This window comes from Hippopotamus amphibius, chromosome 4 (assembly GCF_030028045.1).
Source record: "Hippopotamus amphibius kiboko isolate mHipAmp2 chromosome 4, mHipAmp2.hap2, whole genome shotgun sequence".
In the NCBI taxonomy this organism is placed as follows: Eukaryota; Metazoa; Chordata; class Mammalia; order Artiodactyla; family Hippopotamidae; genus Hippopotamus; species Hippopotamus amphibius.
This window is the reverse complement of record NC_080189.1, coordinates 92038510-92059643: the sequence shown is the minus strand read 5'-3', so window position 1 is coordinate 92059643 and position 21134 is coordinate 92038510. Positions and strand designations below refer to the sequence as shown.

The window sequence follows — 21134 nt, the reverse complement described above, 5'->3', positions numbered from 1 at the left end:
GCCTCTCCCTTCAGGCCTGCAAAGTTTCTTCTGCAAATTCTGCTGATGGTCATATGGGGTTTCTTTTGCATAGACCAAGTTGTTTCTCTCTTGCTGCTTTTAAGATTTTGTCCTTTTACTGTTGATATTTTACTTATACTATCTCTTGCTGTGGGTCTCTTTTTGTTCATCTTGTTTTGTAGTCTCTGTGCTCCTGGAGCTGGGTGTCTATATCCTTCCCCAAGTTAGAGAAGTTTTCAGCCATTATTTCTTCAAATTAAGTCTCTGTTCCTTCCTTTCTCTCTTCTCCTTCTAGAACCACTGTAATGAGAATGTTAGTTCGTTTGATGTTGTTTCATAATTCCCTTAAATTATCTTCACTTTTTCTCTCTCTCTCTGTCTCTCTCTTTTTTTTTTTTTTTTTTGGTGTTCTGATTGGGTGAGTTCCACTGCCCTGTCTTTGAGTACATTGATTCTTTCTTCTGCTTTATCTACTCTGATGTTAAACCCCTCATAGTGTAATTATCAGTTCAGTTATTGTATTCTTCAGCTCTGTGACTTTTATTTCTACAAAGTACTTTAAAACATACTTTCTTAGATTTTTTTTCTCCGTGTTGAATTTCTCATTGTGTTGTCTTGAGTTCAGGGAGCATCTTTATGACCATTACTTTGAACTCTTTATCAGGTAAAATGACTTATCTCCATTTCATGAAGGTTTTTTTTTTTCCTGAGGTTCCACCTTGTTCTTTTGTTTGGGGGGAATATATTCCTTTATTTCGCCTTTGTCTCTGTGTTGGTTTCTGTGCATGAGATGTAACAGCCATCTCTCCCAGTCTTCAAGGACTGGTCTTAAGTAGGAGATGAACCATATCATTCATCTGTACCATAGCTCTTGATTTTCTCTCACACCTTTGTGATTGTCCAAGAAGCCCACTTTATTTTTAACAGCTCAAAGAAGTTGCAGGTGTGCAAGACCTCTCAGCCTCCCAAATAGGAGGAGCTCATTGAGCACTTTTATTCAGGCTGATTGGAAGCAGGACCTCGCTGCAGCTTTTAAATTATACACATTTATACTGCCTGGTGGTATCACAGGTTTTGCTCTTTTGGCTTCCAAAACCAAGTGTTCTGGATTGTGCCCTGGGTGCCAGTGGCAAAAATCAGGGCTCCATATAAGTAAAATAATTCTTTTCTGGGAGATACCAGTGAGATGTGGTGAGGCAGAGGCAGAGCACAGAGATGGTGTTCACCAGCCTATGTTCCCTGAGACTATCTTCATAGGACTCTGGATATATGCCAATACTGAAGTCTGCCTCTCAGGTCAGAGCCCCAGGGCAAGCAAAAAGGCCTCTATCACAGAAAGAATGGGAGTGTTTCAGTGTGTTTTCTGTGCAGTGTCCTGGGTATGGTTGTCTGCCAAGAACTGCCCGTCTGATTGTTAGAGTCACACAGGACTCAGAAACAGAAGGCTCCTGGGCCTCTAAAGCCAAGTGATCAAAGGGTGTCCCCTGGGAAGCACCCTCCAAACCCAGGTCATCAGATGTAAAAACTGAATTACCAAATGTGTGTAAAAGCTCCCTTCTGACATACTTGCTCTCCTTCCCACTGCAGAACAAGAGTGTGAAATTGGCATCTGCAGGCTGGAGTGAGGCAGAGGGGGTGCACATGTCCAAGATGGGGCAGGGGAGATGGCACCTGCCTGGTAGAACAAGGCAGAAGAAGAGTGTGAGAGTGAAGAGTGTGTCATCATCCTCTGTCGCCAGAAAGTATCCCAGCAGCCCCTATATGTATGTCAAATGAGATGCCTGCCCCTCAGTCTGACATTTCAAGGCTTGCAAATGAGCCTCTTTCATACATAGTCTGGGTGCCTCTTGTTCTGCTGCTTCTGTAACTGGCCCTGGGGGCAGGTGGTCTGAGCCTGTGAGTCCTTTAAGTCATTTCTCAGTTTGCTATACCCTTTTGGGTCTTGTGGATGTGAGATCCATTGGTTTTCAGACCGAGATGTTTTGGGGTCTCATCTCTCAGGTGCACATATTAAAAGTTAGGGTGCCCGATGTGAGAGTTTAGACTCTGTTCCTCAGGAAGAAGCTCTGGGTTAAGTTTCCTCTTCAGTGTTTCTTGCCGATGGCAAGACTGAATCTCAGCCTCTCCTACCTGCTTTGATGTGGGGTTTTTCTCATTTGCTCTACGTGTAGCAGTTGCTCAGCTAGTTTTTAGTTTATTCAGATGAAGTTGTTTCTTATGTTGCTGTAGTTTTGAAGTGTCTATGGGAGAAGGTGAGTTCAGGATCTTCCTATGTCACCATCTTCAACTGGAACCAGAACTAAATATTCAGTAATAACATAAATAATGCAGCAAAATAACACCTTTTAGCAAGAAATTATCTGTAGAAGAAATTTCTGAATCCTAGTGATTCAACTGGCCATTCAGTTGGCTACTCCACTGATACCCCTGCTTATACTTCTATAAACATGCTACATGTGTGCCAGTGGCAGGCTGGGGCGGGAAGGGAATGGGAGATAGGAAAAAGGAAGTTGCTAACTATCAACACAGATAGTTCTTACAGTCTTATAAGACCTTTAATTTTAAGTTAAATTCAGATATCTTTGGGGAAATAAGGAACATTAGCATGTGATGTTATTTCAAACAAGTTCCAGAAATGACAGATTTTTCAAAAATCCTGCTCCCTAATCTATATCAAAAGCTGAAGTTATTTAACACTTTCTCACAAACTATATTTCCATTTTAAGATGGTCCCTTAGACGTCTCCAATAACGAAATTCTCTTCTTTAATACTTAGGATGTGGAGTTTATAAAGCTACCTGCCACTGATTACCTATCCTTTCATGTAGGCCCATCTTTCCATAAAGTCCGTAGTCCTCAACCATGTAGACTGAGGGTAGGATTAGAGCAGAACAGTAGTTGTGAGCTTGGTTCTTTGAGCCTAGATAATTCCAAGCTCAGTTCTCTCCTCCACACCGGCCTTATTTACTCTTCTATAACTTCATAGATGCTCTTTCTTCTCTTGAAATAAGCCCTCATCTTTGTATTCTCATCCCTTGCCCCTGCTCTTTATCCCACTCTAGACATCCTCCAAGAAAGCAATGTAGCCCATTTTTTTTTGCCCAGAGTAAAGCTCTGTAGCTGTTAATATATTTCTTATAATTCGTGTAATATATAAAACTCCTGGATGCTGAAGAGTCCTTTTATTCCAGTGGATAATTTCCATCTCAGATAAATTCTGGTGGATATCTCCAGTGTTAATCTCTCTTACCTGCCCCTGACCTATCTCCTGCTTTACATACAGTCAATATGAATATTTGTCACGAATATTGTCAAGCAGATCAAAGAGGACATTCCAGAAAATTCAGAGAGTAAAGTTACTTTTGCTTCATCCTCTGCACTGCCAAATAGGTTAGCTCTATTACCATCTGAAAATAACATTTATGAGTTCAACAGGGCTAATGAGAAAATTTAGTGGAATATTTATAGCAAATTGTCAAGCGACATGACTTTCATCTCAGTATGCTTATATAGCTTTGCTCTCTTAAGTTGTTGTGTTAATAAATCTAACTAACACCAGGAACAGATCAAATGAAACTGTTACACAGGTATTCTGATTTCAGTATGACTTAAATCCGGACTTACTGAATTTTCTTTTGTGTAGAAATCACTTTGGTATCCTATTAAACTCTAGATTCTAATTCAGTAGGTCTAGGATACAACCTGAGATTCCGCATTTTTAACAAGTTCACAGGTGATGCAGAGGCATCTGACTCAGATTTCACACAATTAAACAAACAAGACTTTAAAACATTTATGTTTGTCCTAATGACATCATAGTTCCCCTTCATGAGTGTGTAGAATGGAGCATTTTTGAAAGGTGTCCATATAAGCTTACTAGCATCTGAGACCAATTGGGAAAAGAAAATAGGAGTTAATATGTCAATAACTCATGCATAGATAAAAGCAGCTAATATAAAATTATAGTAGCAATATCAAACAACATTGAAGTCAAACACATTCAAAAATTATAAATGAAAAGTAAACCATTATTCTAATAAAGGAAGTTTTTATTTTCACAAATACTTAAAAATGCAGCTACCTTTGAGCCAGGAAAGAAAAAAGCAGAGTATGCCTGTGTGTATTCGGTACTGATATTAAATACCAACTCGTTTTTAGTTTACTAGGTCAGCTCACTGAAAATAACTCAGAAAAACAATCATGGGTAGTTCTGTTAGAGTATGCAGAAAAGCCTAGTGGACAGTGATCATTTCAGTGGAGTGGTCATTTAGAGTTGTAGATGGGCCAGAAGAGACAGATGAGGAAAGAGTAGCCAAAGTGTCTCTAATACATGGAACTTCAGCTAGAAACACTGAACTGACAGATGGAACACACCTGCAACAAACTCCAGGTAGAAAGATAATTATTGTGTAGCTCAGACATTGACAATGGGTTAAGACTGACAGATTATTGCACATGTAAAAATCCAACATATAGTTATGTTTTATTCATGAAATGATTCGCCTTTTACCTCTCTTTTTCTCTGAGAACTGAAAGCTATACAGATTGTTCTCTATTTATGTACTTTTCAACAACAATAAGCCTCAACCCATTTTAAGATGCTGTAGGTTCTCTAATTTATGTAACCCCGTTGCAGAGATGGTATACATTTTCAAACTTAAGTTTTGAACACCTATAATTTTGTGGTAATTAAACAATTTTGAATGAAAATGTGCCTCTTTAAAATATGGGGTAGTTTTTCTACAAAATAAAGCAGACAAATTCATCCTTGTGTACAATTACACTTTCTCTGGGGCAATCAGCAGGTCAATATTTAACACATTCCTAAAAAGTGCTCCAGTGCCCCCTCAGCACATGCTTGCATATGGGCGCACACACACCCACACACACACATCCAAACCCAATTTTCATATAAACACTTTATCTCCTGTTTTTTAAAGACTATTATACTTCCTACTGGTTATTTTTAATGTATTTCACTTATCTATGTGCATGGATTTTCTTTCCTCTTATGTATAATTTATAGAATTTAGAGAAAATGTGGTGAGGAATGATAAAGATTAGAACATATATGTATTTAGTTGAACAGTACTAAAGACACATAAGTCAAAACCTTTTTCTTGATACCTAAATATTAAGAGGTGCATTTCTGTATAAAGATTTAAAATCTGAGTCATTGATTAGTTATGCGGTTCTACAATGAGGTGGCTATGTAATTTCTCAACCAGCTCTTTTGAACAGTTTCTACTTTACGTCATCCAGCCCTACTTAATTTAAGATTTAAAGAAGCATCCTTTATATTCCTCCTAGATCAACATGTCCATAAATATCCTAAGGCAGCAAAAGTAGACTCAGTATCAGAAGAAGTAGTCTAGGATCTCACATATCCATATCTTAGGGGGATACTTTTTTTCTGTTCCCAATAAATGAGAGGACATTACATCAGTATATTCTGAGTGTCTTCAAGATTTTCCAAAGATCCTTCCAAACTGGTGGTATCTCAGTTTGGGGTTTGTTGGTAGCCAACATGAAGAGATTAGTTATTCTTGATTTTATTATCTAAACAAACCAGTTACTAGTAATTTATTCTATAAACCTCTGTGTATAAAACACAAGGCAGAATGTAGTCCATCATCCCTTTCTCTGGGGAGACTTTTTAGGAGGACGAGTGCTCTCTGCCATAAGTGAACCCCTGCTAAAGAAAGCAGGGCCACCTAATAATGTGTCTTCTAATAAAAAGGAAAGATCCTTCATAGTTTAGAATGTAAGTCCTGCAGCTCTAAAGCATGACCGAGTATCTGTTTATTTCCTTTTCTCCCAACTGGCTCGAATAATTAGCTAAGGAAAAAGTGGTCAAGATTGAATTTAGAAATAATGTTTCAGAAGGAGATGCAGATTCAAAAAGAAATAAAAATTCAGACAGAAAACTAGAGTAAATGTCTTGTGACAACAGGAACTAGGCAAAGCACATTTAAGGAAGGACATCTTTTAATGTTTGAAACCGGTCTTTCTGAGGTGACTATGAAAGGAAGAAATATTACAACAAATGACTATGAATGGACATTCTACTCTTTGTAGTCTCCCACACAGTAATTTCTTTATCATTTACATCTCTTAATACTAGCACAGCATTCTGAAGTTGCCAAGCATAAGTTGTATGAAAATGAGTACAAAGATCAAAATCTACTCAGATTTCCAGAGGAGGTGCAGAAGAAGGAAAATGACAGTACCCAGACATGTCCATTTGCATAACAGTTGACAAAAATATAAGCCCATATTGTTATAGACAGCACGGTTATAATGCCTACTGATGCTGTACAAAGGATTCCATAGAGAAGGAAACTTAAGTAATGTATAATAAATGGTTCATAGGCTAGTCATTTCGTTTCCATTCCTAAATGTCTTTTAAAATAGTTGATGCTCATGAAATGCAATGTACTGACAGTCCTGGGGTCTGTGTGTCACAGGGACACTGATGAAGGTAGTGATGTTCTCCCTTTGATGAGGACAACAAGAGTTCAGGGTCCAGGATTTTTGTTTAAAACATCCACCCCTCTGCTGAATTTAGCAACAGGGACCCAATCAGTGAATCAGTACCAAATAAAAATAACTGGATCTGTAAAAACTGAACTCCATTCCATTGTGAACATGTTGAATGATAAAAGATGCTGGTTGTTTTTTTTTTTTCAAAGTATGGATTTTAATGACATCTTAATCCTTTAAAAATGTGCTGCTGCTCAGTGCAAAAAAAAAATTCTGCCAGTTCTTCAACTATAAGTGTGTTTTGCAAAAATAAAGCATATTGAGTCTTCATTTTATAGGATGATATTAAGAAAGGTTCTGATGTAGCTGGTGCGTAAAGGTAAAGGCTCATTTGCTTCCTGGAAAGAAGAAGAGAGGTGAGTACTTATGAGAAAGTCATGGAAAAATAAAACAGGTGATACGCAAATTCTATATAATGAAGATGTCATATTTTGTAGTAATTAGCCCAATTTCTCAAGCTGTAGAGAACAATTCTCTGAAGAACTTCATGGATAAGGCAATGATTTTCCCATTCCAGGATGCATGGAGGGCTGCTGCCGGCAATTTAGCGCTGCACGTAGCCAGATGCGGAGGAGCTATGTAGTTAAGCTAAATCTGCTCTGGATGAGCATTTCTGCTGTTTGCTGTCCCTTCCAACCATCCTCCACTTAGCGGTGTATATACTACTATCAATACTTTTGAAAGGACTATTGGCTTATTCTCTTTGTGATCCATTGAGCAAAACCACACCTTAGCTCCACCATGTTTGCTTTATTCCCTCTTGTAGGTCCATCTCCTTATTTTTCAATGGTTTATAAATTTTCCCAAAGGCATAATTATTATAATATTCAAAACTAAGGCTTGTTTAAGGAAATCTGTATCTGTGATTCTTCTAAATATGGTAAATCAAGTAATCTACATAGAAAAATTTTCTTCTCTATTTGTAAAGAAAAAAAAAGACATATCATTGTGTAAAGAACAATAACTTTTCCTTGTAACAAATATTTAAACCAAACCAATATACTTGTTGACAAAGACACTCTAGAAAGTTTTCAGTCTTTCACCTTAATTGAGCCACAGAGACCCAAGCTAGTGGACATTCAGGGCTCATTAAGCACTGATGAAATAGATAGTATAATTTTAATAGAGAGTAGTACTATACTTCATTTTGACAAGCATATTTTCCCAGTAGAATAAGGTTTTATAATTTGGCTTTTCAGTGAATGATCTTTTCTATTATATAAATGGTCATATGAATTACTTTGTTTAATCCTAACTTAGTTGTTACTGGACTAATGACAGGCCTTAAAGGTAATGCCATATTTCCTTTATTTATTATATTGTGAATATGTTAAGTTAGCATTTTGAATACATTCTGTCCAAATAGATTGTAGGCAGAATTGTTCAGTCTTCTTTTCAAGGAATAAATATATAGGCTGAAAGGATCAGAACTAAAGATTGAGTTGACTTCCTAGACCCAAGCTCTTAATCTCACACACAAAAAATATTGGTCGAAAATGCCACTTTATTTTAATCTTCAATTTGACCTATTCACACTTTGTACATTTTTACAGTGCAAAATTATCCATTTTCAATTTTCTGGAATGTCTCCCAAAGATAGAATGGATGCTGATGGAATCATGGCTGTTGGAAACTCAAAACTTTATTAGGGATCAGTTGTGATAATTCATGCAAAATATTTAGCATGACTTTGGCACATTAGAAAGGTCAATAATTATCATTGGCAGGTCCAGAATTTCTATATTCGACAGCTTATAGTCAAGAATCTGATTGAAAGTAGAGTAAGAAGACTTGTTTTGAAATTGTGGTTTTCCATAGCAAGTATATTGCTTTTATTTAGAGTCCATTTTTTTAATTTTTCTGATGTTCCTGGGAAGGAAGGGTGAATGGAAACTGTGGGTAAGTGGAAAATCCCCTCCGTCGGGCAATACCAATGCCACATATGATTATTAAAGAAAGGCTTCCACTTAGGGACGATAGAGTCAGACATTCATTCCTCTGTTTACAAGGGGGCACAGGCACTAATGTCTAAAACACAGAGGAATGAACCACCTCTTCATTCTGCTAAAACTCCTATCTATCCACATTTACCTGATTTTTCCTCTAAAGTCTGAGTAATTTGGTTTTACTGTGTTGAGCATTTTTTGTCTTCTATTTTCTTGTACTGATGTATTCAATTCTACCTCCTGAGTTGTAATCATTCATCATGGCTTCCACATTAAATATCTAGGGTGCACATTGTGATTTTGGACACCATGTCTGTGTGTAGCAACTCTATTTTAGTATGCTATCTTCATTTTTAAATAGTGTATTTTTATCTTATCTCTATCATTTATTGAGTTTTTAATTCTCATTAATTTCTAGCTTATCTACTTTTCCTTTTTATTTTCTTTTCCCTTGAAAATTTCAGTCTCCCCAAATATCTACCATTTTAAGTTTCACATAACCTTTCCTAGTCAGAAATAAATTATTTGGGATTTTTGAAATAACTAGCTGGAAATAAGAAATAAAAATTTAGTACATATTTAGCTTTTGTGCAGCATTCTAACTTTTTAGAGGTGACAGTTTCATAATTTAGCCCATTCCTCCCAGAATAAAGATGTAATGTAGTGGTATGCTAAATATTAATAGGCCTTGTTACTGAATCAGGCTTCATTTATGTTTTCATTTACATTAAGCATCTCAAAACTTCAAAGCTTCTTGTCGTCTTTATGGTTTCTTTTGCTGTGCAAAAGCTTTTAAGTTTTATTAGATTCCATTTGTTTATTTTTTTAAGCTCTTTAATTGCTTTACACTGTTGTGCCAGGTGTTGCTGTACAACAAAGTGAATCAGCTGTATTTATACATATATCCCCATCTCCCCTCCCTCCCACTTTCCCTATCCCAGCCCTCTAAGTCATCACCCAGCAGACAACCCTCAGAATGGGAGAAAATATTTGCCACTGAAGCAACTGACAAAGGATTAATCTCCAAAATATACAAGCAGCTCATGCAGCTTAATACCAAAAAAGCAAATAACCCAATCCACAAATGGGCAGAAGACCTAAATAGACATTTCTCCAAAGAAGACATGCAGATGGCTAACAAACACATGAAAAGATGCTCAACATCACTAATCATTAGAGAAATGCAAGTCAAAGCCACAATGAGGTATCACCTCACACTGGTCAGAATGGCCATCATCAAAAAATCTAGAAACAATAAATGCTGGAGAGGGTACGGAGAAAAGGCAACCCTCCTGCACTGTTGGTGGAAATGTAAATGATACAGCCACTACGGAGAACAGTATGGAGGTTTCTTAAAAAAATAAAAATAGAACTACCATGTGAGCCAACAATTCCACTCCTGGTCATATACCCTGAGAAAATCATAATCCAAAAAGAAACATGTACCACAATGTTCATTGCAGTACTATTTACAATAGTGAGGACATGGATGCAACCTAAATGCCCATCAACAGAGGAATGGATAAAGAGGATGTGGTATATATATACAATGGAATATTACTCAGCCATAAAAAGGAATGAAATTGAGTTATCTCTAGTGAGGTGGATGGACCTAGAGTCTGTCATACAGAGTAAAGTAAGCCAGAAAGAGAAAAACAAATACTGTATGCTAACTCATATATGTGGAATCTAAAAAAATGGTACTGATGAACGCAGTGACAGGGCAAGAATAAAGATGCAGATGTAGAGAACGGACTTGAGGACATGGGGGCGGGGGGGTGAAGGGGAAGCTGGGATGAAGTGAGAAAGTAGCATTGACATATATACACTACCAAATGTAAAATAGATAGCTAGTGGGAAGTTGCTGCATAACACAAGGAGATCAACTCAATGATGGGTGATGACTTAGAGGGCTGGGACAGGGAAGGTGGGAGGGAGGGGATATGGGGATATATGTATAAATACAGCTGACTCACTTTGTTGTACAGCAAAAACTGGCACAACAGTGTAAAGCAATTATATTCCAATAAAGAGCTTTAAAAAACTTCAAAGGTGTATTAAAAAATTGTAGTTAACTAGACATGTCCAGAAATATTTGCAGCCTAGTTTATAACCTCTTTTAGATAAAATGAAAACAAGTAATATATAAACTAATGTTATCGAAGTCATATGTGATTTTTGTTATATACTTACTTAATTTACTCTCTTTGATCTGCATGCACAGTATGAAATCATAAAAGCAATAAACATCACCACACCAACACTGAGTAAGATCATTTCTACCAGGCCAAGGAGGTTTATTTTTCCAGTCACTTGCTTTCTGAACATTTCTGCCTTCTCATCACCAATGGTGCCAGTCTGTAATCGAGTTAATAGAGAGCATTATTTGGTTAGATTTGGGAGCAAAATACCCAGAACTCGCCACTTACATGTATCACTCTTTTTTCAGAGCACTGCATAGATGTTAGTTATCTTTATGTGTAAGACAAGCCAATAGAATTCCCTTTGCATATTAAAGAAGGCAATAAATGCCAAGGTAGAATGTATATAGAGAGAAATATAATCTTCCTCCCTTTAAACATGTTATCTAGCATTCGTCAATATATTGGTTTCATTGATCAATACAATGGTCTTACTGAAATATTCTCCAATTTTCCAAAGGTTGTTTCCTAGTGACAGAGGGAGATGGCAAGGGTCAACAGTTTTCTTCCTCTAAAGGTTCGGCTGTGCATTTCCTAATTCTGTGGCTAATCAATTGCACGATTTATACTAAAAATATCTTTTCAGGCTGTCGGATAGATTGCCTACATCTACTCTAACCTGGTTTTTATAAGCTTGGTTGGCTTTTATTAGCACTACAACATTCACATTGAGTTATGTGGAGTTACACGTTTGTATGACTTTTTCCTAACACGGGCAGTATGGCAAGGAAAATTGTTTAATAAATGCATTATGAAAATAGAAACACTGAAATCTAACATAATCCTGATACTTCTGTGTCACTTGGTACTGTCAAAATGATTATATAATTAATAATATATAAATCTCCCATATATGCAATGGAACACAAGTTCAAACACTATATATATGTATTCAGTTTTCAAACATCAAAAGCTTTTTCTATATTCTAGGAAGTTTACTGTTTTTAGTGACTAATAGATAAAAATACTAACCTCATTAAGCCAAAGAACAGGCACAATATAGTTATACTTCAGCTGCTTTAATGCTCTGTAATAAACATTGAAAATAATTATGAAAATATGTACTAATACTATACATATATGACAGAAATTTTAGTAATTATTAGTGAAAATAAATGTTCAGAAATTAGTTGCTCTTACAACTTGGTTAAATCCCTTGATTTTTGTTCCCTGTAATGAATCACTTAAATTTTAATAGGGCTGTTTCTTAGATATCTTTCACTTTTAGAAAATCTGTATTAGAAAGATTTATAATTAGATTGACTTTTTCTAAGCATATGTTTTTCCTTTCAACAAATTATACCCAGGAAACTAAAATATGATTGCTAGAAACTATTGTCTTGAAAATATTTGGACAGCAAACAAAATGAGAAATGACACAAATACTCATTCCAAAATATATGTAAATACCATTTCAATATACACTAGATATAATTCTAAATTACAAATGAAAGTTATAAGCATTTACTAATTGTTTAATGACATAATAAGTATTTCAACTTCTATTTGGCTTTATTTCCACTTTATTTCATAGATATACCCACATCCTGATAAGAAAGTAGTAAAAATCATAAACTTTTTGAAGAGACTCACTCAATCTTTTTTGACGGCTTGACCAACATGTTGACCTGTAGCCGTTTTGCAAATCGTAAAGTAAATCCAGTTATCTAAAAAGAGAACAAACTAAAATAATTACCAACTTATCTTAAAAATATTCTTTGATAATATCCAAAATTTTGTTATGTAGAACCAAAGGTGAAACTGTAGTACTTGAACCTTGTGAAATGTATTAAATAATTGGACATATTAAATATTATGTACATAATTCTCCATAATTACTTTTATGTGTATATGCGTGTGTATACAGATATATACATGCATGTATATATCTGCGCACACACACACACACACACACGCGCGTGCACACACATACACAGTTGCTTTGCCCAAACTACTCTCAAAGTTTTAGTTAGATTTGTGACATTTATCTGAACTGGTTTTAGGGAATCAACAACAGCAGTGAAACCTAGAACTCATATAGTCAGTTTAAATATGAACTATATATGGTCAAATATATATTCAGTCAGAATTCATGTATCATCAGTGTAATTATAATGCTACTTCTGTCATAATTTAAAATGAAACGTGACTACTAAAATCCTGGCATTTCACTTAATTGTTGAAAAGGAGAATATTAAAAGTTGAAACTGTTACACTGTATAGATTTTTTTTACACTAAGTATATGATAGATCTTGCCTCAAATGCACATATACCCAATGTAATTTTCATTGAAATAAAAGTAATTTATCAAGATTGTGATACAATAAATTTGATCAGTAAATGTTATTGACAAAAGAGAATTTAATTTTTCCTTCATTTTTAAAAAACAAATCATATCAATAATGTAGTTGCTTACAGGTTCAACATCTAAGTACGTGCTATGCTCTTCTTCATTTGGATTTAAACCTTCAATAGGATCTGCAATATCAGCACTTGCGTGTAGAAAATGAGGAAGCGAAATGTACACGGGTCTTCCTGAAAATAAATTTTAAGAGACAATTGGGGTAAATTGCTTTCCTCATTTCATATACCACTCAGGAAAGATTTCCTTGAAGATGAAGCTTTTTGAATTTAAAAAAATATAAAGTTGGCTCTGAATACTAATTGGGGGATGAGAGTGGGGGAAAATTATTATATCTGATCTCTTTTGAGCAAAAATAAACTATAAACTTCTGCATCATCCTACTAACTGTTCAGTTGATGTCTGTTGTTCATCCCTTAGGTGTTTATTTTTCATATGTAAAGCTTATCTGCTGAACACAAAGTTACAACTGTATACCTTCATATTTTTCAGGCAGTACTATGTCTATGGATTGAGAATGTATTTAAGAGGCTTTCTTTATTCTCACCCATTCCAATATGAAGAAGGTGAACAACATATGACAGATTCCAAATGTTGTATTTGAGTCAAATTCTTGTTTCAGACTTATCCTGAAATATACTTATTTTTATTTACCATTTTCTAGCGTAGAAAAATGTCAAATGGTAAGTTGGGAATGCTCAAAGTATTCTGGGAACTATTTTCATTTTACCCTAAATCTAAAAGGACCACAGGGATTCTGCACAGCAGAGAAAACCATCAGAAATAGAAAGACTACCTATGGGGTGGGAGAGAATATTTGCAAAACACAATATCCCATAAGTGATTAACATCTAAAATATACAAGGAATTCGCACAACTCAAAAAAATAACCCAATAAAAAAAGAGAGCAAACGACCTAAAGAGACACTTTCCAGAGTAGCACAGGAAAATATCAGTTATTAGTAGGTAAAACCCTACTAAGTTTTGCAACACTGAAACAACTGGGACCTTGAAAGCAGTACAAAAATCAAAACAAATATCCTATCATCACCCTTACTTTCTGTCCTTATTGCTTTCTCACTTTATATTTCTGGTGGAAAGGAATCCTGGGTGAAGTTTACATTTTAAAGAAAACTGCAAATTATGCCATGGATTGTGACATTGAGAACTTTTACTCACCGTCTTTGCATTTGCTAATATCTAGCACACCAGATGAAGTACAATTTTTTGAGATAATTGTTTCCGTGCAGAAACAATAGTTGTCTGGATTTTGAAGTGGAGATGCAAAAGCCTTGGATGGAAGAAGAAATCTATACACAGGGATTCCTTTCAGATTCATTTCAGCTCCAAACACAGCATAGATTGACCTAAACACAGATAAGAAAGAGCCTCATTCTGGGAACCTGAACTTCATTCTAGAGATTCTTTTTTTCTTATTTTAAAATTTATATTATTGCCTTAAATTAGAAAAATTGGATATAATCTTGTTAGAATTCTTGTTTAAGTTTTGGGAAAAAACTCTTGTGAAATTTTAAGATACACCAGAACTCAATACCTGAGTATTAGCTCTTCTTACCTTTGTTTTCAAAAGCTTCTGAAAATAAATTTTGCTTGTGAACTACTATGGAGAATTTATACTGAGGACATTTCTCAGAGTTAATTTCCTTTATAAATTAAATATTTATATAACTCCCTCAAGTCCTCTATTTGTGCCCAATTTAAATGAAAGGAAAATAAAATTTCAATTGTCCCACAACTCAGTCCTGGAGAGAAGGGCTTGTCATTTCCTGGGGTGTGTACATGTGGGTTTTGACATATGTCTCCTATGCTCCATCATTTATCAAGTGAGTGTCCACCATTAACCTCAGCAATGTAGTAGAACTCAGTACATGGTTTTTCTAATCCCCAGATAATTCTAAATGGAGAAATGCTTCCCTCTTCAACTTTACAGATAAGGAAAAGATTCAGAGGTATTAAATGCTTACCCACACCACAAGTGTTTAGAAACACGGCTAGGATTCAAGGATACCTGTGTGGATGCCAATGCTTTTGTAATAGTTACTGGGCCCCATCAATTGAAAAGATGCTATATTGTCAGTAGAGCACATGAACATAATTTTGTGACTGGTATCATCTTTGGACATTTTTACAAAGAGTGGACACGTTAGACTTGACTGTTATTACACATACTACTAGTTTATTAAAATAATGAAAAGATACTGATCTTAGAAATAACAAAGAAGAAAATGATTTGCATTATGCAAAATATCCTTCTACATCTTTCAATTTTTTAAGGATTTATAAACATTATGAATTCCATATTGTTTTTATTCTTAATATATCAAGAAAAACCCTCCCTAAATGTATTTTATCTTTCTCAAATAACATGATTTTTAAGTATGAGCTTCTCGGTCTGTGTTTTATCTCTTAGGGAAAGAATTCTGACTTAGAGAAATATATCAATGTCTCTGTCTTACCTGCAAATATCAGAGGAGAAGAATTGCAATATCCGTGTCTTTTCAACGAAAGGTGGAAATGAGGCTGCATCTGTTTAAAAACCAAGCCGGTGGCAAGGAATTAGGTGTGATGTGTGTCCTAGAAAAATCTAGAAACCTTGATTTCAGCATGGTTAAGAGAAATATAATGCAAACTGTATATACAATATTAAAGTTCTCTGGTAGCCACATTTTAAAATAGAAAAAAGATATTAGGTATATTTTATTTAACTCACTATATATCCAAAATACCATCATTTTAACGTATAATCAATATAAAAATTAACAAAACCTCAAAATCCAGTGTGTACTTTATATTGGGTTGACCAAAAAGTGCCTTCGGTTTTTAAGTAAAAATAAAAGACACATCTTTCATTTTCACCAAGAACTTTATTGAATAACATATTCACTGTTTTGTTCCACTACCTTGTGCCATTTTCCAGGCAACTTCATAATTCCATCTTCCCAAAACTTTTTATCTTTTTGAGCAAAGAATTTTTCCAGGTGCCTTCTACAGTCTTCCAGGAAATTGAAATTTTTCCCATTAAGAGAATTTTGTAAAGACCAAAATCAATGGAAATCCAAAGGTGCAATGTCTGGTGAATGTGGCAGATGAATAAGAACCTCCCAGCCAAGCTGTAACAGTTTTTGCCTGGCATCTTTTCCTCACCCGTCAAAACTTGTTTTAAAAAAGGAACATTTTCATTACGTTTCAGTAGAAAATCGCATGTGGAAATATGGTCAAGAAAGTTTTTTTTACTTAACTTATGTGGAACCCAAACATCAAAGCGATTCACATAACCAAGCTGGTGCAAATGATTTTCAACACTTGATTTGGATGTTTAGAGTATGCCGGCTATCTCCCACATGGTATAACATTGATGGTTCTCAATTATTGTTTTGATTTGATCACTATCAACTTTTACGGGTCTACCCAACCATGGAGCATCATCCAGCGAGAGATCTCCAGCATGAAATTTTGCTAACCACTTTTGACACATTCAGTTGGTCACAGCACCTTCTCCATACACTGCACAAATCTTTTTTTTTTATTTCAGTTGCATTTTTACCTTTCTTGAAATAATAAAGCATAATATGCTGAAAATGTTACTTTTTTCTTCCATCTTCAATATTAAAATGACGACACAAAATTCACCAATTTTTTTTTTTAATGCATGCTGGTACGTCAGCTATCACAATACAGTCTAACAAAATTGTTTTGAATGAAGTTAGACAACTAAGCACTACTAGAACCATCTTACGGAAAAAACTGAACAAACCTTTTGGCCAACCCAATACTTACAGCACATTTCAATTGTAGTAGCTACATTTCAAGTGCTGAATTGTGACATGTGGCTAGCAGCTACCATATTCAAAAAGTCTGTACACTATATACAATCATTGGTATTCAATTTCATATTAAATTTTGCCACTCCTTAAAAATAAATGAAAGTTTTTAAAAAATGGCAAAATCACATTGTTAAAACTGCGATTGTGTATTTTGAAATCCCCCACCTATCAGTAGAGTAGCATTTTTCTTACCTTGAGGTTCCTTTAGAACTCATTTTGGTAAATGTTGTTCTTACTTTTAACAGTGATTCATTCACCTACACTAATGTCTGATTAATATTTTAAAATCATTTATTGAAGTTCTCTCACTAAACAGAATTTCATGCAAATGGTTGGAAAATATACACATCAAACTAAAAAGGGTACTTGTTGGGTTTACTGCTTCTCTACTATGGGTATGATCCATGCCACACACTGGATATAAGAAGAAATAGCTAGATAATTCCTCCATTTGCTCCACAAATGAATATCGCCAAAATGAGCCACCGCTGAATGTGTTTGTTCAAATCAGTAAGACCCATCCTTCAGTTATGAATACCACACTCTTTTTCTGGTAACTGCTTTAACCTTGTGATCTTATTACATTTCATTTACATTCTTGTGATAATTGAAATGTAACAGAAGATCTCAGTGAACTTGATACTGACATTCAGAGAATGGGATATTGACTATTACCTTAAATTCTCCAGATAGGTCCCTAAATGGGCACTGCCTACAGCTACCATCCCAACACCTTAGCCATTAAAGGAAAATAATACCTTGAAAAGCTTTAAAAATCATCTGAAATATCATTGAAGATTATGTCATAATGACACCAGGAATTACCATGGGTCATGATCATAAGATAGCTGATATTAGCAAGGCTTTAAAAAAAAAAAAACTAATGTAAATAAATATTTTCATTTTATGTCTTTTTAAACTTATTGAAGGAGGTAGAAGTACATCTAAATCATGAGTTAAAAAAAACAACAACAACACTCTGTAATCTTTTCCATTTCATTAATCTCTTTTCCTAGTGCCATAACCAAGAATCTCTCTCACAGGGATTCCATCAGAGTCCTCTGGCCTGTTCATTCTACCTTTGCTCCTAGTTTGTTTTACTGCTATTGTCTTCTTAGATACTTTTAACTTCATGCCTGATGCACATATATGTATAGTATTGTCATTAATGAGACTTTTAATTCCTGTTTTTTAAAACTTCTCTACTTCTTTGTTTTGGACAAAGTTTTTAAATATATTTTTAAGCCCATAAACAATAGTTTACTACTTAGAAGAAGCACAGTATATTTTTCTCTGTATCTAAGGACTGAAGTTTATGCTTATGAAATTACTAGAGTTAGTGGTATTGGGACACTTGACTATTTATTTGCAGAAATGGACTACTTAGAAAGGACGTCTTCACCCATCCTCCTGCCTCAAAGTGCTACAAAGCAAACAGTGGTTTTGCCGTTTGTTTTTTTTCTAGAAGTGTTAACAAAATTAAATAAACATGCAAAACTCAGCAATACCTTTAGAAAATGAACATTCTCTGTTTCCTTTTTATTTCCTGCCTTTTACATAACTTTGTATTTAACATTTTTCATCGTCATATTACTTTCCTATAAAGTAGTGCCTCACCAGCTTTGTAAAATTATACTCTGCTTTTGCTTCTCAGCAACAGAAAGCTCACCTCTGATTTTAAGTACCTCATGATATTCAATCCCCGTTGCTTTTTATAGTCTTAATTTTAAACTAATAGGCATATGTGTACTTGGCTTTTCTTAAGGAGAATAAGCTGGATCTACCATACTCTAAGTTCATAGTACCTTTCTTCACAACTCTAATTCAGAATGTTCATATCTGCATACATTTTTCATGGTTAGTTCACTTGTAACCTTGTTTTGTTGCTGTTGATGTTTTCTCTCATTCTGATCATCTCATTCAAATTCTGTGGCTCTGTCTTGCAGCTTCACTGATTCTACCTCATATATAAGCTTCCACTTGTACGCATGTTTTACTTTTGTGTTTATCTTGAATTTTTAATTCTTTCAGTTTTAAACTGTTATCTCTACAGTATTTACAAAAGATGCAAACAGTAACTACTACTATAAAATTTTCTAACCCCTTACTTCTATGGCCAGGAAAGGAGTTCAATTAAGTAAAGCTTTTATAAAGCAAACATTTCCCTAGGAATGCAGTAAAGGCTTATTCTCAATGGTTACTCTTCAGAAATCCCATCACATTAGACATACATTTACTAAGCCTGCATAAGAATAGAGACTCTGAATTATGTTGTAGGGATACAAAGATAGGTAAACGCAAACCCTCAACCTACAGAACATTGTAGGTATTATGGTAGATTTGTGGGAGAAAGAAGATGGTTTCACTGTGATTATTACCACAAAACAAATGCCCTTACCTGTACCATTAATCATGTCACAATAACTTGGCCAATAGGAGAGATTCCTTAGGTATTTAAAAAAAGAAAGAAAGAAAAGGATCAGTCTCATTTCAAGAGCACCTTTTCACATTCATTGTCTATTATGATTCAGTACTTCTGCTAAAATAATACATATTGATTAGACTAGATGTGACAAACGCTGTTTAAGAAATATTCTAAATCATTTGGTCTGTGTTTTGTTTGAAGTTTGTATCTTGTTGAGATAAATGAAGTGCCTGATATCATTAAGTGGCCAGATTATAAAATAAAAGCTGCCAAAAGTTGGTAGTGAGAAACAACTTAGAACAGAGTTCTGCAAAAAGAAAATTGAGAAGCACTTATCAGAAATTTAGATCTCTACTTAGTGGTAAGTTTTTTTGTTCCAAAGGGAGAAGTGGATTATTTCATAGTATGTTGAGTACTCAACTGAATAGGAGGAAAATATTAAGTGGATAACTGATGTAAACTCAGTATGAGGGAGAAGAGGGGAGTGTGGAAGAAGAAGAAAGAGCAGATGTTTGATCAATAGTGATTAGAAACATGTAGATAATTTATACTTTTCCTCTCTTAACTCTTACATGAGCTGGCATTAAAGTAGGATGGAGTTTATTAATTTTTACTCTGGTATCTACCTAAGATATATTTATTGATACATGTATCTGGAAAAAATAACAACAGTAGTGATAGTTTCTCTGCACACTCAACCACTTTTTGGTGATGGAAAAATGGAGTTTTTACACTCCTAACATACCATCATGATGTCAAGGCAACTTGTTGCTTTTTTTTTTTTAAACAGAATAAGCTGTTAATTATGCTTGGTCTTGCCATGGTCAGTTAAATTAACCTTATCATAATCTTAAACTCATGTGAAATTCTTAATCCAATTTGGAGCATTTAGTAACTCTCCTCAAAAACTCTGTATAATATTGAAACAGAAGAAATGCTCACTTTCCTCAATATACAGTCATGTGATTTCCCCTAAAATGTGCATTTAGAAGTGTCTGTTTTCCTCCACTAGAATGCTCAAGAAAAAATATGTGACTGTGAACTCTGTAGAAGAAAAAAGGACTACACGAGTGAGTGTTTAACTGTTTTAAGCAATTTTTAGATAGGAACTCAGTACGAGGTAAAGGTTACCTAATAAGAATATTTCATCTCTTTTGATTTTGATACTTTATTCTTTGTCAGGAAATCACTGATCTAAAAGTCTTTTTAACTTTGAGGAGAAAAAGCTCTTTCTCTTGATATTTACTGGGGATCTTCCTATTTTAGACATATGATGAATTAGGTGCACTCCAGATAAACAGGCAGGAGCTAGGAAAAAGTAGGAAATCATGGCTGTATGAACATACCCCATTCTACTGCTACTTCACAGCAGGTGTGCTTTTTATTTCCAAGTTTAATATGTCAATTTTAGAACAGGAAATAGTAATTCCATTTTCATATTGATAAAGTTTTTAAAAACCTGAATTATCAATATAGAAAATTATTTCCAGAAAATTTTGGAAAGGGAAGTCATGAAAGTGTTGGCATGGATTCATTAAGCCTCCATCTTTATAGGCACATTTGTCACGTCCCTGGAATGAACAAGTTTTATCTGATGTGCTCAGTTTAAAAAAGAAAAAAGCAGAAAGATATATTTTCCTACTTACTAGATGACGAGTTGGTGTATTGCGTTTCCTTCCTTTCATTTGCGGTTATGTAATTGTATGAGTGCCTGATAGCGCTGGCTGTGCAGCAGAGAAGGACGTAGTCCCTTTAGATTTCTTTATGTAAGAGACCCTGCGCAGAAAGGTCAGCCCTCAAGAGGGGCTGAT

The 21134-nt window shown here is 34.9% G+C and overlaps 1 protein-coding gene across 2 annotated transcripts in view; it reads right to left on the bottom strand.

Moving 5' to 3' along the window:
• Nucleotides 1–5970: 5970 nt before the first annotated feature.
• LOC130851144 (platelet glycoprotein 4) overlaps nucleotides 5971–21134 on the bottom strand; it is a 77394-nt gene continuing 62230 nt past the window's right edge. For both annotated transcript variants that reach the window (XM_057731035.1, XM_057731034.1), the window contains exons 8-15: nucleotides 19297–19343; nucleotides 15531–15600; nucleotides 14233–14420; nucleotides 13108–13226; nucleotides 12284–12357; nucleotides 11663–11717; nucleotides 10683–10847; nucleotides 5971–6881 (exon numbers count right to left, since the gene is read on the bottom strand). In XM_057731035.1, the coding sequence (XP_057587018.1) occupies nucleotides 10683–10847; nucleotides 11663–11717; nucleotides 12284–12357; nucleotides 13108–13226; nucleotides 14233–14420; nucleotides 15531–15600; nucleotides 19297–19343 (718 nt within the window). In that variant the 3' untranslated portion in view covers nucleotides 5971–6881. The remainder of the gene's footprint in view (nucleotides 6882–10682; nucleotides 10848–11662; nucleotides 11718–12283; nucleotides 12358–13107; nucleotides 13227–14232; nucleotides 14421–15530; nucleotides 15601–19296; nucleotides 19344–21134) is intronic.